Raw genomic sequence first — 19,919 nt, 5'->3', positions numbered from 1 at the left:
TTTGACTGGTGACAGTGGCAGTGTTCTGACCTAGCAGATGATACAGCTTTTTTGGTGTTCGAGTTTTAAAACAGTATTTGTGCAGTAAGATGGCATTCTCTGTTTCCCACTCAAAGAAAATAAATTATTCAAACCGTGAAAATAGGTGCCTAAAATCCATAGGGCCGAAGCAGCACTCTAGGCCCTGTGGGACAATTGTTGAGAAAACTCCAATGCACCCCTGGGTCTCTGTTAGAAGAGTTACTTGGTACAGCTGTATAATTCCTTTTATGAAATGAATGGGTCTGATCAGGAATCAGAGCCACGGGATGGACAATGAGACTCATCCACAACAGAACTAATATCTTATTCACCCAGGTTTGACTTGAAAATTATATCAGCCATGAAAATTATTTCACTGCCTTCTGTCGTGAACAATCGGACTATATTTAATTTTAATCATTCGTATGTAAAAATAATAAAAGCCACCAACATAGTCTATAGTCAATTTTCTGATAAAGTAAATTTGTTTTTTCCCCATTTGTGATTTAAATGGCCTCCAGAAAGTTTTTTTGGAAGTAAGTGTTAATTAAAAATATGAAAATGGATTTAAAGCACATTACAGCGCACAGTGGAAGAGTAATCACAGGAGCTCGGGTCACGTGACCATCCTCATTTCTCTATGTATTTTTTAACTGTCTAGGTTATTGGTTGTTTTTCTGCATGCCTGTTCCTAGAGAAAACTGTGATTCCAGTGAAAACAGTCATTACACTTATAACAAATAGGACAAATTGCCATTTGAGCAGGAACATGCAGTTTTAGTGGCCAAAAGCAAACTGATGTCCCTATGCTTTCCTGTTTACACAAATGAATTAAGTGTGTTCTCAGCTTTCTTTATACATGAAATGCTTTTTATATCTTGCCATCTTTAAAACCTATTCAACCCTTCATTCCTGACTTTCACTGACTTATTTTGGAACAATGCACTGTAGTTCGTGCCAACACGATGTAAAGCCAGTGAACAAATTCTCTTTCTGAATTTACCAGAGAATGCCCGCTTTCACAGCTCCAGTATATACATGTCATTTTACTTTTCTGAACCTGTATTTCCTCATTTATAAACTAGAGATAAACATTTTTTGGAATCCGTAATGAACTACTAGGGTTCCCCTTCCCCCTAAGGTTAGGTGCATGGGTTTCAGAGTCAGATAGATCCGGGTTCAAGTTCTGAAAGAATTCTCCATTTTTTAGTTGTGGGGCATTGGCTGAGTTATTTAACTTCTTTGAGCTTTTGGCTCTTTATCAAAAAAATGAAATCAGTAAAACCTTTCCTCCAAATGCAGTACGACTTTTTATACTATTTATAACGTGCTTTCTAACCAACCCAATGCCAAACACAGAGTAAGTTCTCAATAAATGAGAACTGCTTTTTTTTTTTTTTTTCATCATCACACTTTATTTTCCTGAATGGTGGCCAGCACTGCCCTTAGGGCCTCCCCATTGCACAACCCCAGGGGGTACCTTTCACATTGTATTGTAAGTGGGGGACCAGAGGAAGCTCATGGAAAGCGATGTGAATCATGGCCCCTAGAGTCAGGCAACTTGTCAGCCCTCCTAGAAATTCACTTCCCGAAGTTACTTTCATCAGGAGCTAAGGGAGGGGTGTGTTATCTCTGAAGAACTCTTTATGATTTTAAACTACACTGTGTCTATAAAACAGTTTAATTATAAGTCAGTTAAAAATAACTATCAGACCAGGCGCAGTGGCTCATGCCTGTAATCTCAGCACTTTGGGAAGTCAAGGCAGGTGGATCACCTGAGGTCAGGAGTTCGAGACCAGCCTAGCCAGCATGTTGAAAACTGTCTCTACTAAAAATACAAAAATTATCTTAGCGTGATGGCAGGCGCCTGTAATCCCAGCTACTTGGGAGGCTGAGGGAGGAGAATTGCTTGAACCTGGGAAGTGGAGGTCGCAGTGAGCCGAAATCGTGCCACTGGACTCCAGCCTGGGCGACAGAGCAAGACTCTGTCTCAAAAAAAAATGATAACAAGAACTATCAATGAAGTCAAATCAGTGAGAATCTGTTTGGTTGTTTGGAATTCTGCTAATCAAACAAATACTCTAGGGCTCCATTGATACGAAATACAGACAGTTGCACCTGATGCCACAATACAATGACTAGGTTTGCTTCTCCAAGTGTTACCATTTTTCAAGACAAATATTTAAAGTGATTTGCAGCTGGTCTAACAAACGAGGCAGCCCTGAAGATTTTTAAATGAATGGACACTCTGATGAAATACTCAACATCCAATGACTGCCCCCTGTGTACAAAGACCTGAGCCTAGGGGTCCTTAAGTTGAATATGATGTGCCCCATGTCCTTGAGTTGTTTCCACACAATGGCAAGAGATCACTCTGCCTGGCTGTCACTCAAGGCCAATATGACAAATACTATGAAGTGGAATAAGCAAGAAACTCTGAGAGCACAAGGGTGGTGAGGAGAAACTTCGCAGAAGTGATTGAGCTGGGTGAGAAGTCCAGATGGATGAGATGGGCTGGCAGGATGTGGGGAAAAGCGCCCCCAGCAGAGGGAGCAGCACAGGCAAGACGGGGCTGAGACCGCAGCTTCCTCCACGCCTTGCTTTGCTTTGCTCTGCTTTGCTTTGCCTTTTTTTTTTTTTTTTTTTTTCCCATATAACAATTATGGAGCATCCACTCTGCTGCAGGCACTGGGCAAGCAGGAAAAGAGTGAGTAGTCTAGTACAGCTGGAGCTCAAGATCTGTGAAGGCAAGAACATGGAGCTGAAGGCTTCAAAAAATAGAAGGGCGCAGGTGGGACCTGCATCAGTAGGTGCCCCCAATGAGTTTTATGGCTGACTTAACGTTAGGGACGAGTGAGAGGGCTGAAGACAGCTGCAAGGCTTTGAGTCTAGTAACTGAGAAGCTGGTGATGCCACCAAAAGATAAAGGAATTGGAGGAGGAGCGGGTTTGGGGAAGGTAATTAAGGAAAAATAAATGGACAAGCTTCAGCCTGTCAGTGATTCCAGTAAGCACTAAATGTGTAATCCAAATATTCTTCTACATCATGACAGAAAAATACTGAATCTGGGGATCTACACAGGCAAGCAACTTTGAGTTTTGTCTAAATAGAGAAAAAGCCACTTGAAATTTAGTAACATAAGATGTAACATCTGTAGCTGGACTAGAGATGACCTAGTCCAACTCCCTAATTTTACAAACAAAGAAACCACATCCCAGACTGAGCAGCAGAGCCAATCCAGAACTCTGACTACACATTTAAGGGGAAAAAAAATCCACATTTTTAGAACATTCAAATCTGGAATAAAGATACCACCTAGATTTTTCAGAGCTGCTGCTATTTCAGTTTGTTTATTTTTAACTAAACTAGTGTGATTCACAGATTGTAGGTGAGAGGTCTCTTTTGAGAACATGTATTGCTATGTACACCTTTGTCCACAAAATCAGTTTTGTAGTTAATTTCTGAGATTTCAGATTTCATGAAAAGCCAGAGAAATTTAGAGTACCTAGACCCATTCTTTATAAGGGAAGACATGCTTCTTTAGGTCACTGAAATAATGACATTTGCCATGTATGGAATAAAAAGCTGTCTTGCCTAGGAGGAAGGACTTGGGTGCTCACTGCAAGTGTCCTGTTTCTAGAATGCCAAGCACATACAACTAATTGGCAGTAGTTTCCTCCAAAGCAAGAAAATCCTGCCTGCTGACCAGAGAAAAGTGCCTAATATGGTTAAAGAATCACTAAATGAGACTTTTTTTAAAAAAGGGAAAAAAAAAAGGGTAGGGGCTAGGGAGAGCTAAGCAGAAAGGGAAATATTTAGAACTGTAACATGTTTCCTGGTAATAATTTATGAGCCTACTGGAGAAAAGGGAAATACACAAACTATGAATAAAATATCTAAACGTAAACATCATGCTTTCTGCAAATGTTCTTTAGTTAAAAATTAAGGCTGAGGTTGACTAAAGTAAATGACTACATTTTCATGGTCTCTTATTTCCTTGATGCTAAGGGTTACCAACTGATTTACAATTTCCTGTGTTGTTTTTTAAATCTATATTTGTCAGCGTATTTTTAATGTCAGATTACTTAAAATAGACATCTTGGCTTTAAGAGGTCAGAAATAATAATATTAGGTTGACTTCTCTGAAGATTTCATAGCACTTTACAAACATTCTAATTTAGCACCAAAAACTTTTTATTTCTAAATGAATATGGTTTTAAGAAGTTTCGCCCCCATCTTTCAATTGCAGACTTCAGGACTGAAGTGCAGTTCAATCACTATGCTTTGAAGTTAAGTAAATTATATGATAGCTTTATCCAAATAGTTTCAGCCTCCTCCTATTCAGGTAGTTTCAACTGTCAACATAACAGGAAGTGCATGAAAAAAAGAAAGACTCGAACCAAGGACCTAGCATTCTTCCATTGTCGTTTCTTTCTGTTCTAACCATTATAATTTATTATCTCATATGATTTCTGCAAATTATAGGTGCTTATTCAAAAAGAGTATAATATGAGAGCCTTGAAATAGCTTCATCTTCATATAAGCTATCATACTGTGTAATGAAAATGCAATCTCCATAAAATAAAATTTAAAATATTAAAAACCTCAATTTTAAATAGAACACTCTAGAAGAAACCGAACAAAAATCTATGCTTAGAATTGTTTGAAATATTTTATACTGAGTTCAAGGGTATGCCTTTTAGAGTGTAACCTAGTAAGCTAAACAAATATACTCTGAGTGGCTTCTAAAAAATATTTTGAAAAGCATTAGATTTTTTAAACTATTTATAATGGAACCATACTTTTCCATCTCTCACCCTGAGGAAGTTGCAAGGTAAGGTCAATCTAAGAATCAAAAGTACAATGCTGAATTTAGTAGTTGAAGAGCTCCAGTATTTCATTTTCACAAGAGAGACGTGTTGAAAGTTTGCCCTGTAAGCCCTGACTCTTTACTTTTGACAAAATTTGTTAAAGGCAATCTTTTAAAAATGAATGCAATCAGGGCAACCACAGGCCATATCTGAAGCTGAAAAACAAAAGATAAAGAGAGTGATAAATTGGGTGGGGGAAGGGGAGAGGCAGATTTTCTAATTGGAAAGTTAGGTGTAAACACTCTCCTTTTCTAAATAGGTGTCTTGCCCTACTCCTGATCATGCTACATATCTACCTCATTATGTCATTCTATCTAGGTCTCAAAAGAGAAATTGTTTGGGACCAAAGAACTCTTCAAATAACATGGTATTGAATATATGTTTGATATTTTAAAGACTGTCACTATATGGAAACACAGTGATGGCATGTCCTCATTAACAAATTCTTCCCAGTTAATTGGGCTGCTTGGGCAATGTTAACAATTACGTATAAAAATAGCATGGACCAGCGTCCTCAGTATGGCTACTCTAGTCTGTCTTTCGATGATGGCATTAGAAAGATGATCCTTTCAATAATAACAGTAATTATAAGTAATAATAATAATACACCTTGAGGTTTAATAATGCTTTCCCTTTGAAGAACTCCCAGCATTTTCATCCACATTATCTAGTTTGTGCTTGAAACAATTCGATGAAGTAGCCAGGTGGCAATTATCATTGTCCTCCTTTTACAGATAAATAAACTGAGGTCTAGGGTTGTTCTTAGCATCCCACAGTTAGGAATAGAGCCAAGTCTAAAGCCTATAATTCCGTGATCTATCTTCCAGATTATTGCATCTTTAGAAAATATCTGGGTATCTGAAGCACTGCTCTATCCCTCAGGAAATGTTTGCACCATGGCCAGATCAAAACATCTTTTCCTTTTAAATTGCATTTACACTACAAGAAGATGCTCCTTTTCTGATTCATGAGAGAGGATTTTATTGTCTGAGGTCATTAAAATAGGAATACTCAGATTTCTTTCCAAATTGTAGTATTGGCCTTAAGCAGGAGTACACTTAAAAATTCAAAAGATATCTAAAATACTCTGGAATCAGTTACTTTAATTATCTAATTTTTTAAAAATTATTATTTGAAGCCCAAGCAAAACAAGATCAAATCAAGAGATAAATAAAAATGGACACAAGGTGTTAACTGGAGTGTCCTAGCCAGATTGCAAATTGGTTTACCGTGGCCTGCCAACTTAAATTTCTCCCTGCAGCTTCAGCTGGAATGGGTAATCTTCATTTCCTGTCCTAACTTGTTGTACTGTGTTACCGTTCACTGTTTAGGTGATTAGCATGTGTGGATCTGGTGGTCTTAAAGCTCTATTAAGTTATAAATGTTCAAACTACCAGTATGCTGTGGATAAAAATAGAACTTGCTATTAGATGTCTATTCATACTCTGCAGAAGCCTGGCAACATTTTGAACCTTTTCAAAATGTAAATACTGCATATTAAGCATAGGAAAGAAAATTAATGTGCTGCATTTGCAAATTTATTTCCAAGTCAAAAATGCAAAGGAGGAGGAGGACTCTTGTTAGTAGAATTGATATTCTACATTTACAGAGTATATTAAGAAGTTTGTAATGGCCCTATCACAAAAGAAAAATACTTTAAAAATGGATTAATTAGTTTCTCTGATAATGTTGGCTTTTGAATTTCCTCTTTTCGTTTAAAATTTATGGCCTCAGTATGACATTACTAGAGTTTATTGCATTTTGCAGGTGGCATTCATATGTTGTTACTTTATGTGCCATATATTGTGGGCAATGGATTGCAAGTTTTTGTTAAAAATTTCCAGAACCACACAAGTACTTCTTAATTAGACTTGCAAATGAGTAATGCCTTTCTTCAAGTGGGGAAAATCGTTAAAACATTACAGGAATTTCTGTGCTTTTTTTCCCTTAGTTAATAGTCAGGAAAGTTTGCAGTAAAGTTTACTTTTTGAAACTTTGACATTTTATAGTAAGTTCTGATTTACATATGAAGTCATCATCTGACAATTCCAAACAAATGTCTTTACAAAGCAAACCAGTATTTTGTCTATGTGCCTGTGTCTCAAAAAAGCTTGAGCAGATTTATCTTGCTTTCTGCTATTCAAAATAGTGGAAAGTTGTAATCTCAACTGCATATTTAATATCTTAAAAATTTAATAATAGATTTTAATAATTTAATAATTACCCCCTTAGTCATAGATTTCAGTGGCACAACCACTATACACAAATCACTATACTTTCTCCAAACAAGCATTACTAAAGTAAAACACTACATCAGAGCTCATACTATTGATAATGTTAACACAGAAAGTAGAAAAAAGAAAGCATGAAGTGACCAAATTTTCAGATAAAATCTTTATACCACTTCTCAGACACAGTAAGATCTAGAAGCAGAGTCTAATTCCTATAGCATGTTTTTAGATTCAAACTGACCCTGTACTTAGTTCCAAGAGAGTTCAAAATTCTTAGTATTTATTCCCATGGCAGATGTCCATTTCATCTTGAATATGCAAATTTTTTAAAGATTTCTTATGATTTTATTTGGCTTGTAAATAACAACCTTGATTTTTTAAGATACATAATGATTGTCAATGAAATTTTATACTTACAAGTATTAAATTATGCCAAAAAGCCATTTACTTGATATTCTTCAAATACCATAGCACAATTCAACTTTAAATACCATAGCACAAGTCAAGTAAAGATGTAAACCATCTTAAATAACACTAATGCAATGTGCACGTAATGAACAATATAACTAACTTAATTTTCATGTAACAGATAACATCTGGGGGAAATGTATATTGGCAAGTTATGCAAAACTAATTTTCTAGCAACCACATCTGTAGATGTTATTTATTGTATGTTCACTTAACAGTCCATTATTCTGTTTAGAAATCTATTCTCTTCTTTATTAGAGCTTTTAATGTACTCACCTTAGTTCAAATGGTCTGCTCATTATCAGAAAAAATATAAATGGCATTCACATGGAACAACATGATTGTTTTTATTATATCCATTTGTGTTCAAGCATTCAAAAATGGCAAGAGAAATACATTTATTGCTTTACATTCAAAGTAATATTTAGGGGGTATTTGAAAGTCAAACAAAAGCAATCATTTGGCCAAATGGATATATGTGTATAATCAGAAACTCCTGATTTTTAATCTCAGCATTAGGCCTCAGGCAACTCACTTAAAGGCCTTCCCTTTGTTTCCTGATCTGAAGATTATGGGTGCTATTCTCATATAGAAAAAGGGAGGTTGCTAAATCAGGGTACCAAATAGGAGTGTTTTTTTAATAAACATTCTTGATCCTTTTCTGTTTTTATTTTTCCAGATTTAAGAGGTAACATATTAGACTTTTGAGGGAAAAAAAATGAGACAATTACAATTCTGCAGGAATGTATAAAAATAGTTATAAAACTAGCTTTATTTAATTTGCTTCAACTATTCATAGACTTGAGGAAATTATAACGTTCTTTCAGAAAATCTAACTTAATAAAGCTGACCATGTCTCTCTGTTTTTAAATAGATTTTATTACAGAACCAGCGATGTTGTAAAACATGAGGTTTTGTTAAAAAAAAATACAAAGGCCTAATTGTATTTTTTAAAGAAACTATTGCATCAGACGGTTTCATTTAAACATATTTTCTGGCTCTGGGCTCTCACCACAATTATTGATTCTAATTTTCCTTAAACTTGCTTTTTAAAAAGGCTACCATTTTTAATGTGAAAAAAAATCACTGTGATGCTTCTGGGCATTATGTTTATTTCAAGCCATATATTTGACAATGTACTTTATTATTATTAATGAAAAGACTTTATATTTACCCTCTTCTGAAATTGGGACATTTCTTTCCCTTGCAGTATCTCACTAACACAGCTAAGCGTAATTCTTCATAAAAAAGAAAAACAGAGCTAGGGTTTGGTTCACTAATAGTATGCAAAACACCCTGAAGAAATTCTCACCCCCTAGTTTCTGTGCACCAATTAAATCAAATTAATAGTTATGTGGGCTACACTCATAAAAATGAGGGCAAAGAAAAGCTCAACTCTCAGTCAGAACTTCAGGTTCTTGGGAGTTTCACTCCACCAAAGAAATGATGATGTGGAAGCTGGGAAGTTCCAAGTTTCCAAGTGTGTGCCCAGTACACACACACACACACACACACACGGTGCCAAAGACCAGGAAACTGGGTAGTTGGTGAGTCATTCAGATGAGCCTTATAAAGAAGTCCAGAGCACAGGGATGTGAGAGAATTGGACACAAATACCTGCTTACATTGAAGTGTATAATCTGACGGGGAAATGGGTACAAGTAGAAAAGGGCCGATGGTAGAATCTGCTACTACCAGGCTGGAGAGGCAACCTATTGAGAACTTCCACAGGGGGTGAGGGCAAGTGAGCAGGAAGGCCTAGCCTGTGTATGGTCAAGCTCAGCAACAAGACAAATATGGTGACAGTAGACCAGAGAAAATTCTACCGCCTTAAAAAGAACACTTTTACCTTGCAGATTATCTCAGTGCCTGCAGTAAATTCAGTAAACTCCATTCAATTCCTTTCTCTCTTCTTTTTGCCGTCTCACTCATCCCCACCACCCCCACTCCTATTCCTCAGTGTATATTAAAGTCTATACCACTAAGTAAATACCTCATCATCTTCCCTTGTCTCTGATTCCCATGTGCAGCTTATTTATTTTACCTATAATGTTTCAGAGGCCACTAAAATATGTTTAGCTGTCTCCTTTTCCTAGCTTGGTAAAATAAAGAGCAATAGAAGGTAAAGGAAGGATGAAAAACAAGAGTGCTGAGAAAAGGTACAAATCATTTTGTGGGAAGATGAAATTCTTGTATGCCCCATTTACGAAAAATGCAATGGCTCGTGGAAGTGCATAAGAGAAAAGAACCGTTCTGTTATGTTTCCCAAATATTCTATTTTGATTAACATTTAGTTGACTTAAGATAAACAATCTGGAGTGATGTCACCTAACGGAATAAAAATTAAGTGCTTGATAATAGCAGTAATTTCCAAATATGGCAACTTAATGACGTATTACAGTTTACTGAAAACCACAAAGGACAAGAAGTCAGCACATCAGAGTTTAACTCCCAGCCCTGTCAAGAAGTAATTATTTGACCTTAGGCCAATCATTTAACCTCTTGGTTTCCAAATCTTTTTGCCTATAAAGTTAGGACATGTTGGGGCTTCTATATATTTACACTAAGCAGCAACTTTGTATAAAATCAAGTTAAAATTAATAATATTAATTCAATGCAAAACACATAAGCATTTGTAAGACCAAAAATAAAACTTAGCTTCCAGTACATTCCAAAACCTATCTAAATCAAAAACATTAATATTTAAATGGTGACATGTAACATACAAATTCATTTGAAATCTCGTGGAGACATTAAAAATGAATTCAGGCTTATTTCATTGGTTTTTCTTTTTCAGGCTTCACAGGATGATAATTATTTGGTGAATTTATACATTTTCAAATTTTTGTCTTCAAACTTACGTTTGAAGCTCTAATCTCAGGGCCTGACTTTGTCAGCATACTGTGGGTGACTTCATCTCTGGGCCACAATAACAGGCTCCTATAAAGTAAAACAATTTATCAATTTACAATGAGGCATGTAGCAGGGGTGAAAACGAGAACCCTCAAGTGGGCATGTCTCTACAGATCACCTGGGATGGGAACTCAAATTATAACCAAAATACTGCTTATTAAACATGGAATTAGAACAACACCCAATTAAATGAATCAGATGTTTAATGTTATTAATACCCTCATCTCCCCTTTCCCTCCCCCGAGATAGAGATGGGCACTGCCAAAGTTGGCTTCCTTGACTCTCCTTTCCCTTCATTTCCAGTGTTAACCAACCATCAGCCTCCTTCTGAGCGGCACGCTGCTGTAAAGAATTCTTAAATGCTCATAGTGAAGTCTTGCCTTGCCCTCTGTGTTTTTGGCAAATCTTCTCCCTGATCTACCAGCTTCATATATTAACCTTTGCGGCCCTTATTGTCTGCATCACCAAATTCTTGATGGCCACTTCAGCAGCTACATTCTGCCGAGTCATAGCAGTCCCCATCAGGATGTCATTAAGTGTATTAAATACCTAATCCTCTGCCAGAACTAGAGAAGATACACATAGCATCTAAAACTTGGTTCTCCACCTATAGAGGGCTTGTAGTCAGGAGAAAGGGGATACTGAAGCACAAAACAGTTAAGATCGAGGAGATACTACATGAAATCGTAAACCACAGAGTATAGAAAGGGAATGAGACAGTGGGAAAACAAAGTGTTAATTTTGAGAAATGGAGCTCAAAAAGCACTAGAGAACCAAGAGGGCAATGGCATCAAAAATTCAAAGGAGGTGGCACTTGAAAGATAACAGACTTGGAACTATGGTACATACGTAACGGAACTGACCGAAACTGTGGTTGCTCACCAAAGGCTGTGTCATAATTCAACTTTTTTCTTCCCATCAGCAAGTGATAGAGGTTGTCAAGTCTGCATGTGGCCCTTTCCCAAATCCTCTGGAAGAAGGAATGTCGTCTGATATTTATTCAACATTCATAGAGCCCCCCACAACATTGGATACAGAAATGAAGGTATATTTCTTTTTGTCTTTTCATTCACCCTACCTCATCATTATATTCTCTTGGGATGGGAGGAAACAAACTAAATGTTTTCTTCATTTTCTTTGTCTCTGATTTTTCCCAACCAAATACAAATATTTCTCGAAGTGTCGATTCAAAGATGAGTCTGCTGATGGTAGTTCAGCAATTTTAATCCTTTCCACCCCACCCTTCCTAATCTCCACCTTCACTTTCCCCTAGGCACCACGTTGATACCATGACTTGATCTGTCATAATCCTTATGAATAGGAATATAAATGCAGAGTAACATCAAATCAAAATCTCTCTCCAGATTGACATTGTTTCTGCTAGAAAAGTATCCAATAGAAATTTGAGGTTCAAGTGAGAACACATGGACACAGGGAGGGGAACGATGCACATCTGGGCCAGTTGGAGGGTGGGCAAGGAAGGGAAGGGAGAACATCAGGACAAATAGCTAATGCATGCGGGCCTTAAAACCTAGATGACAGGTTGATAGGTGCAGCATACCACCATGGTACACGTATACTTATGTAACAAACCTACATATTTTGCACTTGTATCCTGGAACTTAAAGTAAAATAAAATAAATTTAAAACAAGAAGTTTTACATTCCATATAAATCACCGAATGCTCTAGAAATCACCTGAGTGTTGTTTACCTTCAATATTCTAGGGGTTGGATCAAGAACAAAGTCCTGAGGAGTCTCAGCCAGAAACTGACACCTCAAACATGGATCCTTTAGTTGGGTTCACCATTGAAGATGTAAAATCAGTGCTGGATCAAGTCACAGATGACATTTTAATCAGCATTCAGGTACTCAGTATTGATAGTATGCTCACTTACTTTATTACTGGTTAATTAGCCAACCTTAACTTTAATGTCTATAAACACTCCCCACACTGCCAGCACGAGTGATGCTTATGATGAAGTTCAATTTAACAGCTTCACGTAATTCTCAGTTGCGTCATCAGAGATTCAGTAAGATCACAAAATAGATTTTCCAACAGCATCTAGTGTGGTGCATGTTATCAGTTAACAAAATCAACGACAAAATCCAACCAATAACACGGTAAAGGCTTTATATCTCATCAAACTGTAAATGTTGCTCATACAAAAGGAATTGGAGTGCATTTCTAAATGGCAAACACTGAAGATAAAACCTTAATCCTTAGCTAAGTCTTTTCCCCAAATTTCTAAAGACTTTCAGATCTTTGAACTGCCTTTCAGACAGTTTGTTCCTTTTCACCTATCATTAATGGCTAAGCAGTTTACACCAATAACTACACGAACATAGTGATGGCAGCAGCCATATGAATAGCAGCTGCCAATGATTTATTAACTGGCTTAGGTTTATGTTTAGTTCTTTCTCATTCTGTTCAAAAAACAAACAGCCATTTCTACCCCAACTCAAAGACTTACAGGAATTCACATAATTTTTCAGACCAAATGATTAAATAAGTAAAATGCATATTCTGGGCACACTTGCAATTTCTTTAGAAATGACTGTAAATCAGGAGGGCAATCTAGTGCATATTTAAAATATTAATGCACCTCAGGAGAAGATTTAGTTGTCATCTGAACATGAGACCATATATTAAAAGCCCACTGTATTAACAACTAATTTAAAAAGAGCACAAGATTAGCTTGGCATAAACATACCTTGTTACTTGTTTAATCATCAAATGTTATTGCACTATTTACACGAACATTTAATGATTTGGTGCCAACAGGCTCAGCCAAAGTCCTCAGCTTAATAAGGGGTGTTTAGTGTTTACCAGAAATAGTGGAAGAACACGTTTTACACAAAGCTTTATTGTTAACAACCCCATGAATGTAATAACTGGTTATTGTGTAGAAGGGCAGAGTGCAGTTGAATTAAGCTGAGTTCAGAACATATCTCCTTTTTAGATTTGATAACATTTCATCTAAATATAGTTTATGTATAATCATGGCTCTGGGCTCCTTTGCGATCCTGCAGCTCTGAAATTATTGCCGAGGAACTACTAGACAATAACTGAATTGTTTGCAGGCCCAAAAATTCGAAAACGTCTTTACCAAAGCTGTCTTCCATGCAGTGAACAGTATGTTTTTAACTATTCATTGAAATTATTTTAAGTATTACAGTCTACAGCATTTATACCCCTACTCTGTATGATAGCTGTGTATCTGTATGTTATCTTCCCATTGGCCTGAAGCCATCCTGGAGGTTCAATAGCTTGCTCACCTAAATGTAATTAAGCATGGAGAGGACATGGACCAGAGAACAGGGATGCAAATCCGCTAGGTGCCACAATCATTTCCATAGTAAGTGGATTTGTAGATATCAGCCTGGGCCAAATTACTGCCAATTTTTCAATGAAATAGCATGATGATGTGGATTTATACAATGGTTCGAGATGGCAAACCCCTTTATGTATTTTTTCTCAGTAATCCTAGTAAACTCCACGTGAGTGAGGCAGGCACTTCCCCTGATAAATTGAAAAATGGGACACAGAAAGACTTAAGTTATTTGTCCAGAGTTCCCAGGGTCGACAACTAATGAAAGACCCTGAATGGGAGCTGTGACCTGGGTTCTAGTTCTAATTCCAGTGCTATCCACAAAAACCACATAACTTCTAATATCACAACCAGACTACTTTGGATGTTAATACTCCCGTGGTGTGGCACTTTTTCCGTGTTTACCCTTGTGTCTTGGTCAGATTCCAAGTTGGGTAATTACTCTCTGCTTACCTAAATTCCTCCTCCTATTATAGATGTATAGGTTATTTTCCACTTCTAAAACCTGCCTTCCAGTGTTCCTTGCTCTAAGAACTGCCATATCCCTTTTCAAAGGTAGCTGTGTGTCAGTGGTCAGTGTATATATGCCATTTGAACACATTTACCTGCTGTAGGAACATTTAATGAATTACTGCTTGTGAGATGTTTTAAATTTTCCCACAGTTTTTTTTCTCCTGCTTTGTATAAAGGTCATACTGTTATTACAATTTCTGCAAAAAAAACTGGCAGTAAATAATTCATGTTTTAAGTACAGTTTTTTTCAAAACTCCTTTTCTATGTGGTTTCAGGCATATTTTACCTTCTCTAATACAGAAATTTCTGAAAATGTAGTATAAATCCTTAAGTTTTTTATGTTAATTCACTTATTTTCCCATTGACTCATTTTATGGTTTTAGAGATTTATTAAGAATGAAGTTATCTTGGCCCTGAGATGTTAATTAAAATTACACTGAATAGAGCAAACACTTTAAGCCTGTATAGTTTAGGTATTTTAATTTTAAAGATACATTCAAAATGAAATTATTTTGGCCCTGAGTTGTGTAATAAAAATTATACCCAATGGAGCAAACTTAAATATATTTAAAGAACTACATTTCAGAGAAATATGAATGCTAACACTAAATTCTTACATTACATGTTGGCTGTTGGCCCTGTCTAAGCAATAGGGTAAAATAATGTAAAAAGTTTGAGGGAAGTTTGCCATCTTGGGACGCTAGATGTTTTTAGGTCAACTTGAATTTTCCAGGTTAGAAAAGCTGAGCGTGAGATCATCTCAAAGAAGTGGTCAATGAGAGACTACTGAACCTATTATTTTTTCCTTAAAAAAAAAAATGTAGAGCCAGACCCAACCACAGTATTTGCAGGATTGTTTGTCTGTTCAGCAAGGTTCTGAAGAATGATAAAGAAAAGTGACTAATGGCAGCCTGTTCTTGACTAGAAGCAGAGCCTTTAGATCCAAACTCCGCTGGTTGTGACTGAACTAAAGTACTAAGCACTAAAGTCTGGAGATCTGAAACATTATTCACCTCTGTCAGTATGCCACTCTTTTAGGTGCACCTTCGTGAACCTTTTCCCAAGGCCTACACTTGTTTTGATAATTTCTGTCTCAGTAAAATACCAGAAAGGCCTCCAAATAAATGTAAAATCCCTCTGCGGTAGTGAAACAGAAACTGGTAGATGATAAGCACATTAATCCTTAGCTGAAAAGAAATGAGATTATTGGTGGACATAGAGGGACATTAATTGAAAGTGGGAAGAATCAGTTGTTTGAGTGGAGCAATTCTTCCCAATCCTTTGAAATTGTGGTAAACTTATTTCAATCCGTTTTAATCCCCATGTGGTCCAATATGTTGTATGCCATAAATTTATTTATTTTAATGAGGCAGGAGTAACAGATTTTTAAGTATTTCATGACATCATAACAATGAAAGATAACATTGGTGAAGTATGTCACAAAATTGGAAGTTGGAATTACGAATCCAAAAACTAGAGTGTGATGTTAACATAATCCTATTCCCCTACTTAGTTTTTAAGGTAAGAGCTAAAATCCAGGTGGTGAAATGAGTTACCTAAGGCGACATAGCTGAACTAGTACCTAGATCTTCCCAGTCCGAGACCAGTGCTCCTTTCAACCCTACCTAAAATCGTGTGTAGATGATGATTTCTTTAGAGTCAGTACACCCTAAAGAAAGAGTTCCTCTGTGACCTGGAGGACGGTTCCATTCCTCCTTGCCTCCTCTACCCAACCACCAAGAAAGGAAAAGATAAGAAACCAGAGGCCAGAGATTGATTCCAAGGTTTACTAAAGCCTGAATCAGAAAAGACTGATACTTATGAGAATTCTGAACCCAGAATTGTTGGCACATATATGATCTTTCCAGAAATATCGTATCTTACTGTGAGATGAGATCAAATCTCATCAGATAAGGCAGCATGGACATTTCAAAACTATCTGTTACAGTTACACTCTTGTAAATAAATATGAAAAATTATGTCTGGGCTTAAAACAGTATTTGATTTTTTTAAATGTCTTCTATTTAAATTAAAATAATAAAAGGTTTGCAAAGTAGAGTTACCCTGAAGCCCTCAAATAATGTTATAGCTATTAGAAATGTAACCTTTGAGTTTATTAACACAGATGTGTATAAGCTACTCCTTATACAGTGGTAGACATTTTTTAAATCACCTAAACAAGAACAAAAACACCAATTTTGCCAGTCAACCACCACTGGTTTATCTGTACCTAATTTTATTATTGCTTGTGAAAAAGGGAAGACATTTCCAGGGCTACTAATGTTTAGATAATGTGAAAGTGTTTGTGGAATTGTGCAGGTAGCAATATGAGTCCACAGAAGATCACTGCCAGAGGCAAAATGCTATCACCACCTCGGCAATCACAAAGCCTGAGAGTAATTGCTTACTTTTTTTTACCAAAAATATACCACAAAGTGGCATCATTCCAAGAGTTCTAATGTATGATGAATACTCTTAATTATGGGAATTGTTCTAATTGTAAGATTATTTGTGTTGTTTTTTCGCAACAGAAGCTTCCTGGGATCTCATTTAGAATGTATTACACAGAAGACACAGACATCCATTGCAGATGGGTGGAGGGACCCACAGCACTGCAATAACTGAGCCCAAAGCAGTTATTCTGATTCGGTGCTTATTGGTAAAGTCTGTCTGAAAATACAGATAAATTATCCTATCTTCCAACACAAGGCTATGTGAAAAATGGCCGTCCAAATACCACTTCCTGTTCATAGCAGACATGCTATACATTGGAAATGTGCAGAGAAATATGATAAAGTGTTATCACATCACTACAGGCTGAAACACAGCTATGTCTGCAAAACAGGAAGGTGTGTGAGGGATAATGTCTGTCTTTAGGCACTATAGTATGTCAAAACCACAAAGACAATGTGCAGCAAAAGATAGCTCCATCATAACCACGTTTTTTATGATTGTCTTCACAGACCGAGATAAACGAAAAACTGCAAATACAGGAAGAGGCCTTTAATGCACGAATAGAAAAATTGAAAAAGGCCTGAGGACTCGGTACAAGGAGAGTGATGCTAAACTTCACAGAAACAAACAAAACCAGTCAGAATAATAGACTCTCTGGAGCGTCGTATCTCCATCACTTAGTTGTGAAAGGAAAACCAAGCCCCACTTTTTATTTTCCTAAGTAATTAGGAAAGTATTGGTCCCAATTTTGCTATCTCCCATCCCATAACAGCCTCTGAATTTATTGCACCAAGTGTAATAAGAATATTTTGTATACAAGAGTTTGGAGAATTATATATAAAAATACAATTACTTTTATGATAGTCCTTTGATGTTTTGACTAATAAATGCTATTCATCTTCAAGGAGAATGAAGCCAACTTTTTAAATAACCAGAAATAAAGAAAAATGATAATAACTTTATCCATTTTGACCCAAATGAACTGCCACATTACTGGAACACTGTGAAAAGATACCAGTACCACACTACTGAGGATAAAATTTGTTAAACAATAGCAATTCAAGTGCATTTACGAGGTTTTTCTTTCTTTCTTTTTTTTTTTTTTTTTTTACTGAAATCATTTGGTTTTCTTATTTAAACGTTTCAGTGTGAAACCAATTTTCTGAAATTATATAATGCAGTTTGAAGCACTTTAATTTATTCTGTACTGTATTTGTTATTTCTAATCTTGTTACTCTCCCAGGAGAATACATGACCTATATAAAAAGAAGCAATGTATAAATGGTTATTAAAGACCAACCTATATATAGATTGTAAAAATCTAAAATACAAATCAAACTCATAGAGTTCCCAAAATTAACCATTATATTGCAGTGGAATGATTTTTTTAAAATCTCAAGTCTTTAAATACCTTTATTAAAATATAATTTCAAAAGAAAAAAATATAAATTTGCCAGCTGATTGTCCCCAGTTGGACAAATTAATTAATTACTACCAAACTCTTTTCCAAAGTTCTTATACTTCAGAGTATACTGGAATGGAGAGCAGTTTCTTCAAAAATTTTCCAGGTTATACAGTACTTGGATCAGGGTGACACTTGATTGAATATCAGCTTTAGCCCTACTTTCTCCATCAGTTCAAAGAAACTGCCCAAAATGTATTCACTGGGGGCACAGGCAGATCTGACAGCATTTGGTAATTTTCTAACTACACTGATCAGCGAAGTAAGAGTACCTTTTAAGGTAAAACAATGTTTATTGTTCCTGCAGTTCCAAGACTAAAAGGTCTGGAGATGTGTTTCTTCTCTGAGCTGTCCTTTCTGAATGAAAATGTTGATGGCTGCAGATCAGTAGGAGGGATCATGAAGTCTGGATTCTATCAAGCAGTGTTTTCTCCAGAACAAACTGAAACTCGGGAGACTGCAAATGTGGAATAAAGGAGCTTCCAGAAATCACCAAAAACAGCTTCACGTGCAATCGTTGGCACAGAATAGACCTGCATTTCCAATAAAGAGTGCTTATTTGAGCAAGGATATCAGTCAGAAGTATCAGGACTCTAAGACCGAACCAAAATAGCACTAGGATCCCTAAACACCATATAGAGACAATATATGTAAACATGCCTAAAGCTGTGGTCTCTAGACTGAGACTCCCACAGTGTGATATTGGCTTCACACTGGTGAGTGTGTGACCTTGGACAGGCTACTCAACTTCTATTTGCTCATCTGTTAATTGGAAGTAATACTTTTTCTGAAGTGGTTATGAGGACTCAATATGCCGCTGCCCATCCCTAATACCCATTGCCCAGTTGCTTGATTAGGCTGTCTGCCAGAATTCCAAGCCTTCTCTGTCTCTCCACTGGCACCTGTGGGGCAGCATGTCCTCTCCCTCTGTTGAAGTCATCCCATGGTAGCCACCCTGCCACTCTGCTCTCCTGTATTTTCCATGGTGGAGAAGCCCAGGGATCGCTCTGGCAGCCCAACTTGAAGATATAATAATAGGAGTAAGAGCAACCACAACCTTCAAAAGTATTTTTTGCCCATTCAAACAATTGAATACATGCATAAGTGGTCTTTTTTTAATATTGCTCTTTACATTCCTTTTCAGCAAGTAATATATCTGAGAGATAATTTCCTATCAGTACATTTTAGTAACCATGTAATATTTCATTTTATCAATTTCATGATTTTTTGATGGGTCCTCCTGCTGAACTTTTTTGTTTTCAGCAGTTTGTTATCGCCATGCTGCATGGCCACCCTTGCGCACACATCTTTGTGAATGTGTATGATTATACCTGTAGGACAAAACTCTAGAGGCGGAATTCCTAGGTCCAATTGTATGTGCATTCCAATATTCTTAGATATTGTCAAAGATATTTCACCAATTTGTATGCCCACCAACAGTGTATAAGAATACCTCTTTCTCTACATTTTACCAACAACATACGTTAGTCAATTTTTTGTCTTTGATGTTCCGATAGAAAATAATGTCACACTATTGCTTTAATTTGCTTTTATTGTTTTACTCCACATGGGTTGAACACTTTTTCATATATTTATAAGAAAATATATACATATATTCATTTAGCATATATAATGTGTGCTAATAATATAAATAT

General features: G+C 36.5%; 1 protein-coding gene across 1 annotated transcript in view; it reads left to right on the top strand.

Moving 5' to 3' along the window:
• CABCOCO1 (ciliary associated calcium binding coiled-coil 1) overlaps nt 1-18,155 on the top strand; it is a 105,267-nt gene extending 87,112 nt beyond the window's left edge. The window contains exons 6-8 of the mRNA XM_033209055.1: nt 11,427-11,549; nt 12,231-12,371; nt 17,312-18,155. Of these exons, the coding sequence (XP_033064946.1) occupies nt 11,427-11,549; nt 12,231-12,371; nt 17,312-17,386 (339 nt within the window). The 3' untranslated portion in view covers nt 17,387-18,155. The remainder of the gene's footprint in view (nt 1-11,426; nt 11,550-12,230; nt 12,372-17,311) is intronic.
• The last annotated feature ends 1,764 nt before the right edge of the window (nt 18,156-19,919 follow it).

The sequence above is a fragment of the Trachypithecus francoisi genome, unplaced genomic scaffold, assembly GCF_009764315.1.
Source record: "Trachypithecus francoisi isolate TF-2019V2 unplaced genomic scaffold, Tfra_2.0 Lachesis_group9, whole genome shotgun sequence".
Classification (NCBI taxonomy): Eukaryota; Metazoa; Chordata; class Mammalia; order Primates; family Cercopithecidae; genus Trachypithecus; species Trachypithecus francoisi.
This window is presented reverse-complemented; position numbering and strand designations above follow the sequence as displayed.